This window comes from Peromyscus eremicus, chromosome 8a, assembly GCF_949786415.1.
Source record: "Peromyscus eremicus chromosome 8a, PerEre_H2_v1, whole genome shotgun sequence".
Taxonomy (NCBI): domain Eukaryota; kingdom Metazoa; phylum Chordata; class Mammalia; order Rodentia; family Cricetidae; genus Peromyscus; species Peromyscus eremicus.
The window spans coordinates 101,888,897-101,901,270 of record NC_081423.1 but is presented as its reverse complement, the minus strand read 5'-3'; the positions used below and the strand labels follow the sequence as shown (position 1 = coordinate 101,901,270).

The 12,374-nt window shown below is 46.4% G+C and overlaps 1 protein-coding gene across 2 annotated transcripts in view; it reads right to left on the bottom strand.

The window, feature by feature from the left end:
- Rptor (regulatory associated protein of MTOR complex 1) overlaps positions 1-12,374 on the bottom strand; it is a 350,353-nt gene that overhangs the window by 133,052 nt on the left and 204,927 nt on the right. For both annotated transcript variants that reach the window (XM_059272251.1, XM_059272252.1), the window contains one exon: positions 8,157-8,216. In XM_059272251.1, the coding sequence (XP_059128234.1) occupies positions 8,157-8,216 (60 nt within the window). The remainder of the gene's footprint in view (positions 1-8,156; positions 8,217-12,374) is intronic.

Genomic DNA, 12,374 nt, shown 5'->3' with positions numbered 1-12,374 from the left:
GTGATAAAAGCCATGAAGTTTTAAATGCAGAATCGAGCCCACCCTAGGGCAGTGGACACCTGGAGGCTAAGTGGCCTGCAGCCTCTGAAGCAGTGGGAACACCACTGGCTGCTGTGTTGCTCCAGACATGGCCGTTAGCTCTTTAGAGTACGGTGTTTACACAATCGATGTTAATCATGAATAATTTTTTGTACACTTTGTGCCTCTAGTGATCAGAATACTAACTAACAGCCTCCTGGAACAGGTTCAGCATCTGTAGGATCCCTGGAGCTTTCTGAGAACCCTAATATTTCTAGCACTGTTTAAGCGTTTCATTACTTTGTTTCAGGGCTGAAAAATGTCCCTTAATTTGCAAGCATGGATCTTACTGCCACTCTCTCAAAGGATTTAGAATATAAATATGCACTGCGGCAGCAACAGGCTTATTCATCAGGCAATAGGTGAGCACAGATAATTAGAATCAGTGGAGGGGGCTCGAGGAAGTTCGCTCTTCCTTCCAGACACAGCAGCTTAGTGGAAAACAGATACCTTCCCCAGCTTTAAGATGCTAAAGTTAACGGAACACCCACCACACGTGCCTTGTGGCATCTGCAGGTAATTGCTAAGGCTACAGTAGAGCCACAATGGTGTCCTGAGAAACCATATCTGGAACACAGCAGTAAGGCAACCTGTGGAAACTGACCCTGGTCCCCACCATCTCCACCCAGCAGTGCAGCTCCATGGTATAACTCCTGCTTGGTATATATGAAGTCCTGGCTTCCATCCCCAACACCAAATGAGAAAGAACAAACCGGCTTCCTAAGAGCACAAAAGGCCTGTGGAGACTTCAGGGGCTCCCACCTGCAGTGGGTGCTACAATTCTCATGGGGCCACAGCTCAAGGTTCAGTGAAATGCTGCCCTGACAGCCAAGGCTCTGATCTGGAAGCACCCTGGCCCCGGAGGCCTGGGCACAACATGGTGGTTGGTGTAAGAAAGAAGTATGAGTGGCAGGCAGGACACACAGGCAAAGCATATGTGTGCAACTGCTACTCAGTTGCTTACAGCAGGCACCAGGGAGAGGTGCACCAAGGGAGATGTCCATTTCCCTCTGGGATCTTTTTTTTTTTTTTTTTTTTAAAGATTTATTTATTTATTATGTATACAGTGTTCTGTCTGCATGTACACCTGCAGGCCAGAAGAGGGCACCAGATCTCATTACAGATGGTTGTGAGCCACCATGTGGTTGCTGGGAATTGAACTCAGGACCTTTGGAAGAACAAGCAGTGCTCTTAACCTCTGAGCCATCTCTCCAGCCCTCCCTCTGGGATCTTTTATCACAAAGAAAACACATGCAGCCAGAGGCCTGTTGTCTCAGCCCATCTGTGCAGAGTAACTTTGCCATATTGGCCAAGTGGGCCAGAACCAAAGTCACACTCACAGTGTGACACAGGTGTTAACAGAAAGGACTTCCCATGTGTGAGCTGAATGAATTATAAGACTGTATACAAATGAATGTTTAGAATCCTTAAAAGGCCAGGAAAAAAAATCAATTGCAGATCTAACTAAAGCCCCGCTAATGTTGTGCTGATGTGCTGTTAGGCGTTTGCTATCATCCATTTATCCCTGTAAGCTCTTCATAGCTCCAGATCCTCAAACCATGTCTTTCTAGGGTGCATTCAGGCTTCCTTAGGAACACTGATGCTCAGGGCTTTCCTCTCCGGTCTCTCACTAATCCACAGAGCTCAGGATTTTGTTCAGAATAATGAGCAGCTACAGAGTAAATGGACTGAAACCAAGGAACTGAACAGACAGCCCATCGCTGTTTGCTCTGATAACTGTAACTGAAACAATTTATCCCACCAATTAATTTGGATCCAAGGTCAGAACACACAAGAACTCATGGGGAGGTGTTCATACTCTGCATGAAGGCCACATTGTACGTGGAGAAAACACAGGGTAGACACTATATCATAACCACCCAGGAATTCGTCAGGCCCTGGAGTCAAGATGGTGATTGATTCCCTGTCAGCTTTAATGCAAATGAGATTTGGAAAACCCAGAGCTCCACCTCTCTGAAAAAGCAGACTAGCCACTGTGAGCAGGGGCACATGACCATGTATGTCACTCAGCCAATTATACAAACCTTACCCAGCAACTCCCCTGACAGCTTTGTCAATATCGTGCAAATGTTTTTATTAGAATCTCTCAACTACTCAAAAATTTATATATTTTGAAATATTCCATGGTTCTCAAACCATCAGCTATTTATACATTTTTTAAGAGAACACTCATGCTGCCTGGGTGGGAAGGCTGGGCTTTTGCTCCTTGGGATTTTGAGCACAGCCAAGAAGGCAGCTGGGGTGAATATGTATCCCTCAGTGTACTGCGTAAACCCATCCGTTGCTCATACCTGGGACAAGAGGGCTCTGAGGTGATGGGCAGTCCTAGGCACTTGGAATCAGACCTCAACCAATTTAAGTGCTGACCGTTCAACAGAGTAGCAAGTAACTATTCTATGATCACTTCATTTTAGCAGAGTTTTAAAGACAATAATATTAAAAGGCTTTTTAAATGTTCTGGTGCTCTGGAGCCAACTGGCTCAGCTGGCACTGTGTTGTTATGTGTGCAGGCCTGACCCGTAGAGACCTTCTTTCCTGGGTACCTTGTGCAAGAGAAGTGGACTGACAGTCTAGGGAATATTCCAAGCATAGTGGAGCCTGCTCATGCTCTCAGGATTGGAATAAAGGAACTTGGCTCCCTGGTCCTACTTCCAGGAAAGTGTCCCTGGGCTCCCGTGCCAGGGCATGCTGCCCACTAGCATGCTGGTGACAAGTACACTCTTGGGATATTGGAGAGACTCATCCTCAGCCAACGGGTCCCAACATTCTGCCTGTACAGCTTGTGCTCAGATGTATGATGAAGCAAGGGGCCACTATACGTGGGAAACCAGTGGGCTGTGACCTCCAGAATAACCATCATGGAGACACCTGATTCTGGAGCACTGGGTACAGCAGTAGCAGCAGCAGCAGGAGAGCAGTTCCTACTCACAACATGTCCTAGGGCTCATGGTCTCTATGACCCTCCACTCTGTGTTACATTTCCCTTAATCTTTCACATCTTGAAGAAGGATGTTCTATGGTTTGGATATGCCTATAGTGCATCCTCCAAAGTTTCAAGGATTGACATCAGCCCCTATTTTGAGGTACAAAGAGGACAAAAACTGAATCCAATCTGGTGTGCAGGTCAACGGGCTGCTGGAGGGGTTTAGGATTAGATGAGGTCAGTGGGTGGAGCCTACAGTTGAATTCGGGGGACTTCAAAAGGAGACACATATAGTAACCATACACATACTCTTCCTGTCTTATCATGTTATATACTGCATAGTCTAGAGACCTTTCCAGCAAGACCTCACTAGATGTGGCTCCATGACCTTGTGTTTCCAGAATGGTAAGCGAACACAAACCTCTTTTCTATGTTCTGCTTTGTGGCAGTGCATGTGTTGCAGTGGTGTAGAGCCCAGGGCCTTGTCCACGCTAGGCAAGTGTTCTCGAGCCATAGCAATGCTACCAACCTCCCAGCAGGGCTGCCTGCACTGAGGCACAGGTTAACACTGCCAGCCAGCATGCCCCAGGCAGGGCACCCCATGTGCAGCATATGGAGATACCAGGTGGGCAATGCAGAGATTCCTGCGTGAACAGCTTCAGCAGGCTGCAAGCTGTGGAACTCACAGGAACCCAAATGGGAAAGTTTTAAGGAGACATTCAGATAATAATAGAGTGGACGAAATGAGGTTGTGCAGGACCCATCCGAGGAATGTGCTATCAGCTTCCTAGAAATCAAACCTTCTTATAGGACTGTAATATAATAGGGACAAGGTCTAAAACCTTTTCTTTTAAATGGCAAGCGAACTGCAAAGGTGAAAAAACACGTATCATCTCAGAACTCGATCTAGTGGCTGTAGCTGGTGGCTTTGGGGCTGTGCATCAGCCTTTCTCCGAGGGTGGTGTAATTCTCAAGTTTGTAATTTGTCCTAGCATAAAAATATAAATATGATTCACCCATTCACATTAATTTAACCCTTGCCAAGCTACAAGAGAGAGCAGCAGTATAGTGTTTCAAACGGCAAATGTTGATTTGTGCCGGTTTCAACTAAAATAGACGCTCCCTGTGACTCAGTTCCAAGTCAACACCTCAAACACACGTACAGTGATGACTGCAGCACTTAAGACTTGTTAAATCAATCGCAATAAACTTTCTTCCACAAAGTCTTCTCGGAAATCATCATTTCTGCTTCACACTAGGCCTGGATTCACAGGTTCTCAACATTGCATGGTGGTGTCACACAACACCCAATGTCCATGTTCTCTCAGCACAGCTCCTCCCAGACAGGTGTGTTCTGAAACCTGACCACCCTCATGACAACACGTCACATTTGTCTTCTTTAACTTAACAACAGACAAGCGAACCAAGCACTGGAGATGGCTCAGGGGTGAAGAGCACTGGCGGCTCTTCCAGAGGACCTGGGGTTTGTTCCCAGCATCCACACAGCAACCTAACAACTGCTTGTGACTTTAGTTACAAGGGATTTGCACTATATTCTGCAATCTGCCAGCCCCAGGCATTCACAAGGTACATATACAGACATGCAAGAACTACAAAAACACATAAAAAATCAACTAAACACCACACCTAGTATTTTAGCATGACCGACTTTTTATCACTGCTTGTCACAGGAGGGGGAGGAGAGAGGACCCTCTGAGTTCACCTCTAGATGCCTAAGAGCCACTCTGCTGGCTGGGAAAGCAGAAATGCTAGGGCAGGGTGGGAAGGACAAGAAAAGCCGGTAGCGGGAAAGTGATGCCTGATAGAATTGCTAGTCCTTTCTGTCTGGGCAGAAGGATGCCCACTGTTGCTTGTTAACCCTCACTGGCCAGTTCTAATAGTGAATGAGAAATGACTTGCCCATGAAGCAGAAGAAACCACTTTTCCCAGGCCCTGATCTACTCTGGGCTTTGCTTCTTGTCTGGTCCTCGACCACAGCAGCTGCCGCCTCTGCTATGCCCCCAGCAATTCTGGCCAATATCCTCTTAGGGCATTGCTACCTGCCTCCACATTTAGGTTAACTTCATTTTTTCCCCTGTTACATAGCAAACTGACTTCTTTTGGTGTGAGTTCTATGGCTTTAACATATGAAGGCTCTATGGGGCCACAGGCAGGACACCTCCTCACTAGTCCCTCAGGTCACTCACCATAGTCCTGAGCTGACCCTACTTGCTCTCCCACCCCATTCTTAGAGACTGGCTTCTGCAACTACCTGTGTTGTGCGTGCTATATCTCTTTTCTTGCTGACAGCGTTTTGTATCTCCATGTATCTCCATTTGAGTTATTCTGCAAGTTTCATTCTTCTTTTTCAAGAAATATTTATTATACTTTATGTGTATGTATGTGTGCCTGCTTGTTTGTATGTATACCACATACCAGTTATAGGCAGTTGTGAGCTGCCATATGAGTACTGGGAAGCAAACCCTGGTCCTCTGCAAGAGCAGCCAGTGCTCTTAACCACTGAGCCACCGCTTTAGCCTCAGGTTTCATTTTTCAAGAGTAAAGCCCCAGGGATAAAGTGGCTGGGTCACAGGGTCCCACCACTCTTCCTTTATACCAGCCCTGGGAAGAGCTCCAGCATTACTCTGCCTCTGAGGCTCCAGAAAGGACTTGAGCCAAGGGCGGGGACATACCAGAAAGACTTTCTGGGGAGTGCATAATCTATTTGTCTTCCACAGCCCCGATACAGGAACGAATGCCGGGACTTTCTGGTGAGCACGTGACTCTACATTGCCCAGCCCTTGTCTGTTGCTCTGATCCCCACTCTCAGCAGCAGCATCACTGTGGTCCCTGATGACATGCGTATAACATTTGTGAGCAGTAAGAACACAACAGACACAAAGGGGACATGTGTCCATGTGTCACCATCCCATCCATGGGTCCTATCACCACTTATGTGCTCCTAGGTCACACTCTTCTACACTAAACTGTTAAGGAAGACGGCACAGTTCGTCACACTATAACTGAGAAGGGTCCTGGTGACACCAGAGGCCTCTACCTCTTTCTACTGGGTCTGTACCAGGCCAACTGACTTTCTATGTGTCTGGCTAAGGGCAGCTTGCTTACCCACCACCCAGACCCACTGTCTACCAACAGCCCCACTCTGCTGTGGATCATGCTTTGGTTTCCAAACTGTTCTGTTAAGACCAAGGAGGCAGAGGAATTACTGAGCCTCCCATGTGCCCTGCTGGCACCCACTGATGAGGCACTACTTTTCCATGTCATCCACTGTTTGTAAATGAGTGTACCCTTAAGCTTAGATGGTGATTTAAAACCCAAGAGGAAACACTAGCCTCGAACTGCATGTAGTGGTCCTCACTGCATTTTGATGACTATTAGTGAGCTATAGATATATTTTACATGCTGCATTTCTGTAATAAAATACACACACACACACATTTTTGTAATTTTTACATATAGAAAAGTCAGAACCCCATGGTGCTATTGTTCCTTCCCCTGTTTCAAGTTCCACTTTGCTATTCAGCTGAAACTAGAGTCATTTTTCTTCTTTTATTGGGCAACGCTGGGGAATCAAACCCAGGGCCTTGTGTACACTGACTGTGTCTCAATCCATACCCTCAACCCCAGAGTTTTATGCTTCTTTATGCATTTATATTCAAAGTTTGCCACACATGGAAAACACATCCTACTGTATTTTCCACTTACTATGGGCATGGGAGATGGGTGCCATCAGTGTGCATGCAGCTCTGTCTTTTTCCTGCAGGCACGGCAGCACTGCTCTTGGCACAGGATCGGGAGTTGGTTCCCTCACACACAAGGAAAGCACTTTCCTAGGCAATCCATAAGGTAGATTTGTTTTTCTCATATACTTTAATAAATTCAGGCCTTGGATATTTTCACATATACTCCTGTGTATCACAACTTGGAAAACAATCATCTAGTAATTTTGGAAAATATGGGGTCCCAAAAACCTCCCCAAGTTTTCTATACTTCTGACACAAATCAGGATGAGTTGAGAGGAGTCAAATGCAGGCCAGGTTTAGAGTCATGAGATACTATTTCAGAAGCAGAGAAATCAGGAGAGGGATATACTTCTCAGGGACCTTAGCAGGCTTTGAGCAAGAGGGAATACAGGTTCTCACACTGTGCACACCCTGGCTATTTCTAGAATGGGTTTGCCCACTAACATGGCTGGAGGTAAGACACAGAAGACCATTAAAGACCAACCTGAAGTTAAAGAAGATGAGGTTTGTGGTGATATATTGTGTACCCTAATAAAGTTTGCCTGAGGATCAGAGGACAGAGCCAGACACTAGATTAGACATAGGGGTCAGACAGTGTGGTAGCACACACCTTTAATCCTATCACTCGGGAGGCGGAGATCCATTTGGATCTCTGTGAGTTCACGGCCACAGATCACGGCCACACTGGAAACAGAGCCAAGCAGTGGTGGCACATGCCTTTAATCCCAGTCAGGGAAGCACACACTCCTTTAATCCCAGTCAGGGAAGCACACACTCCTTTAATCCCAGGAAGTGATGGCAGCGCGGAGAAAGGTATATAAGGTATGAGGAAACAGGAACTAAAGCAGTTCAGCTGAGACCCTTTCAGACCCTCTGAGGACTCAGAGGCTTTCAGTCTGAGGATTGATGGAAACAGGATCGTCGAGGAGTTGGTGAGGTGAAGTTGGATGTGGCTTGTTCTGTGTCTCTGATCTTTCAGATTTCACCCCAATATCTGGCTCCGTTTTTTTTTTTATTATTATTATAAGACCATTAGAAATTAAAACAACAAGGTTAGAGTGGAACTATAATCTGGCTGTTTCAGAAAGGCCACGTGGGCAGCCCTGTTCTGTATCAGACAGTCTGCAGTATTTTAAACATTCAGAGGAACAGAGCTTCTTATCATTTCTCTTTTATTATGGCCCCATGCTAGTACCTATAACACCAAGCACCTGTGTAACCATCATAAGCAGAGCCTCAGTCAGAGAACAAAAGGACAGACCCACATGAAAGCGGGGAACCCCACACTAACATGAGGGACTTCTGAGGGCATGAGCAGGAAGAGGAAAACACTCAAGACCCAGGGCTCACAGGGCTCAAATCTTACTTACTTTTCTATCAAATCCAGTGTGACTCCAGGCACCAGACTAACACATTTCTGCATGCAAAACCTGCAGAGAAAGGAGAGGACGTGAGAGGCAAGAACGGAACACTGAACATGAGAACCATCCAGCAGTAAATATACAGGTTTAAACACACTGCTTCCTCAGTACTGGCATCTTTTTTTTTTTTTTTTTTTTTTTTGGTTTTTCAAGACAGGGTTTCTCTGTGTAGCTTTGCGCCTTTCCTGGAACTCGCTTTGGAGACCAGGCTGGCCTCGAACTCACAGAGATCCGCCTGCCTCTGCCTCCCGAGTGCTGGGATTAAAGGCGTGCGCCACCACCGCCCGGCAGTACTGGCATCTTTTAGGTTTAAGAAGCAAGCCTCAGCTGGTGGTGGTGCACACCTTTAATCCCAGCACTCTGGATGCAGAGGCAGGTGGATCTCTGTAAGTTCCAGGCCAACCTGGTCTACAGAGTGAGTTCCAGGACAGCCAGGATACACAGAGAAACCCTGTCTCAAAAAGAACAAAAGAAGCAAGCCTCACTGCCACTGTGCCAAGGCTGCAAGACTGTAGAGCAGCATCTGGAGCCAGCAGCTGCATGCAGTTAATGGAGCCTTGTCCCTGGAGAGTAGCAAGGAGCTGAGACTCAGAGCAAGGCTTCAGCTAAGAACGGCTGGAGTAGACTAGACTCTCTGACTCTGTCTTTCTTCCTTCTTAAAAAAGTGAGGAGCGGGAGGGGGTGGGGAGAGTAGTGCTGGGGAGTGGATGCATGCCTTCAAGGCACATAAGTGCCACTTAGAGAAGACAAAGGAACAGGGATTCAATTATACCATTTTAATCATCAAAAAGTCAAAGGAGCCAGAGCTGAGAGACTTCTCATCTGTGGACAAATCCACCCTCAAAAGCAAGAATGGAAGTGGCAGGGCTTTATCTAATTTGTGTGTGCTGACAGAAGCCATCTTTCTTTCCCTCCTGTTAGATCCACTGGCACACAGCAGAACAGGATCAATGACAGCACTGAAGAAGGCGGCAGCACAGTGTTTTTAGTGGGAGAAACGTAAAATGCTTGCACTATCTGTTTAAAATTAAGAGCAGTAATCCCTTCAAAAGCTGCAGCAGGAACACAGCACATGAGATGGTCCCAATCTAGGATGACTCCATTTACAGTTTTCAGTGCATTCTTCAGGGACTTGCTTTCAACTCTGACACACTGACAATGGCCCACATGCTTGCGCTACAGGCAACAGTCAGTGGCAGCTCTCAGCCGGCCCAGCATTACTGGTAGAAACTAATGATGCTCTCTACTTCTCTCTCAGCCAGGAGCTAAGCTAGGGCAGTCTGCAGCTTGTGTGTTTTCCCAGTTATGATGTCTGCACCTTACAATGGGTTCACCAGTACATTTGTAAAATGCATGCACACCTATCACCAACAGACACCGTGTTCAGCACAAAGATCAGGCCACAACTGGGAGACAAGGACGAAAACCCTTTATGAGTGGTAGGCTTAGAGGACAGAGGAGCAGTGGGATAAGAGGGGAAGAAAACAGAGAGGAACAGAAAGATACAGAAGCAGAAAGACAACAAGGTAACATACAAATAGTAAGTGCCAAGTAAATGGCTCCTGCCCAGGATGTGGAGCACAACTGCCCAGCCATGTTCTCTGTTCTCAAGAAACAAGGCTCAGCTCAAGCAGTGGGAGAAAGCCTGCTTTTGGTTGAGCTGCTGCAGCCAGTGTTCTATGGTTCAAAGAGCAAAACAAATTAACCTGGGGGCCACGTTTCTCTGACTGTAGGGGCAGCTCCTTTACAGTCTCAGGGAGCTGGAATGCTGAATATAGTCAAGCTGGTGGCTGGACTCTGAGTAGCTAGATCCTTCTGCTGACATTCCAAGAACTCTGCTCAGCCCCCTGCAAGCATCTTACGTCCTTGGAGTCAGCATGGATGTACACAGCTCCAACAGCATCAAGAGCTCCTGCTGGATAAGCATGACCAACAGGAGACACATCTGGGGGTCTGAGTCCTGTTTGAGCCACACTCCTCGTTGTTTTGTCTCCTCATCCACAATGGATTTACTGACTGGGATGTCTGGAGCCCAGTAATGACAGGATCATTTGTATCAGATTCATTCCTATGTCAAAAGCAATAATAAATTCCAGACAAAATGTTAAAAACAACCACTTGGAGCCAGGTGGTGGTGGCACATGCCTTTAATTCCAGCACTCAGGAGGCAGAGGCAGGTAGATCTCTGTGAGTTCGAGGCCAGCCTGGTCTACAGAGCAAGTTCTAGGAAAGGCTCCAAAAGCTACACTGCCTCAAAAAAACAAATAAAATAAAAAACAAACAAACAAAAAACCAACCACTTGGTAATTCCAAAGAACAAACAGAAGAGAAACTGGAAGTGCTAAAACCTTGGCAAAGGATGAGCCACCTGTTGGGCTACACATTCACACAACATATGGGGACAGCGGGAGCAGTCTCCCTAGAGTGAGGATCAGAGATCAGCAGTGAAGCCTGCCAGGAAATAATCTTAGACTGGAGGGAGCCAAACCTTCCTCTAGCACTGGCTGACTCATGAACTACAGACAGGATGTGACTGCAAGGATCCCTGTGGCAATGGGAGGCTGAAACTATTAATTGGGGAGTGCAAGTCTCTTGCCCCAAGAAGGCAGAGGAAGGCCTCATTTCACCAATTAGAGGTCCTGAGAAGCCTCAGGGCTTTCAATGAACTCCCAGGGGGATCCTGCCTTAGTCACATGCTGTATTCCAGGATCAAAAGTGACACTCTGTAGCTAGGAACAAAGCCAAAGAGGTCAGTCCCACAACCAAGCTTCTGGGAAAGATCAGTCCAATCCTACCGTCCACCCCCACCCCCACTCAACTGGGCTGACACTGCTCTAAGGAAGAGAGCAGAAGCAGCTTTTTGCACTTCCAAAATGGGTGACATAATGTCAAAAGCCAGAGAAAACATCAAAACAGACAGATTTTGTAATTGATAGATACTTTGTTATAAAAGCCTAATTTGATTATTGACTGGGAGATTAGCATTTTTATAACAGCGAAAAGGTACAGTTCTCTTAAATATGGGATTAAAGCAAAGACATTTAAACTAACCAGGCTATGGTCACTTGAAGAGCAGCATGCTTAGGTCGGCATTAACCCACAAAGTTCCCTCACCAATAGCATCAATTCTCCACACCAGAACAACAACTGGTCTCACCTTTCATTCTTTTTTCTTCTATATGAGGGTGTTCCTGGACAATGAAGGCCAAGGATAAACTGAAGGAACAAAATGACTCAATGCTGGGCATGGTGGCTCATACCTTTAATCTCAGCACCTAGGAGTCAGAGGCAGGCAGATCTCTGTGAGTTTGAGGCCAGTCCAGTCTACATACCAAATTCCAGGACAGACAGTGCTACATAGAAAGACTGCCTTAAAAAACAAAACAAAACAAAACAAAAAAACCTCAAATGATCCATAAAACTGGCCAGGTATGGTGAATCATACTTGTAAACCAAAGACTTGGGAAGCTGAGACAGGAGGATCATTTCAAGTTCAAGGCCAGCCTGGGCTATGGAGTGAAAGCCTATCTAAAATATTAAATGAAATAAAATCATCAAATAGCTGAAAGTTGCTCGTGTTCTCTATTTGGAGGTTGTGGCCCTGTGTCTCATGTGAGTGTTTACTCCTCCCCATGAAATAAGAGGCAGCACCTATTCTACGGATGGAGGACACCAGAGTGAAGTTCAAGAGTCCTGAGGACAGCTGGCCAAAGTAGTACGAACCTGAAGTTCTAGATATTTGGGAGGCTGAGACAGGACTACTGTTGAGCCCAGGAGTTCAAAGCCAGCCTGGGCAGCACAGCAAAGCCAATTTCAACAACTAAACCAAATCAAGCCAAACCAAAAAACAACAACGACAATCCACTGAGAACAACAGACACAGAGGCTTTTCAGAAACAGACCACTTTCAAAGACATAAGCAGAACAAGCAGGAGGACCACAGAAGGGGATGTTTAACCTACTGAAGAAAAGTAACGTGGAACCAGAATTTCACACCCAGCCAAACTGCTGTTTAACTGTGCAGGGACAAGTGTTCTCGGGCACATTCAGCATCAAGAAGTGTATGGAAGACAGTTGTGGGTCACACTGGCGTTAGAGGGCAAGGGGGAACCCCATGGTGGGGAAAGATACACAGGAAGTGCTTTGGAACCTCTGTGAGGTGCGCTG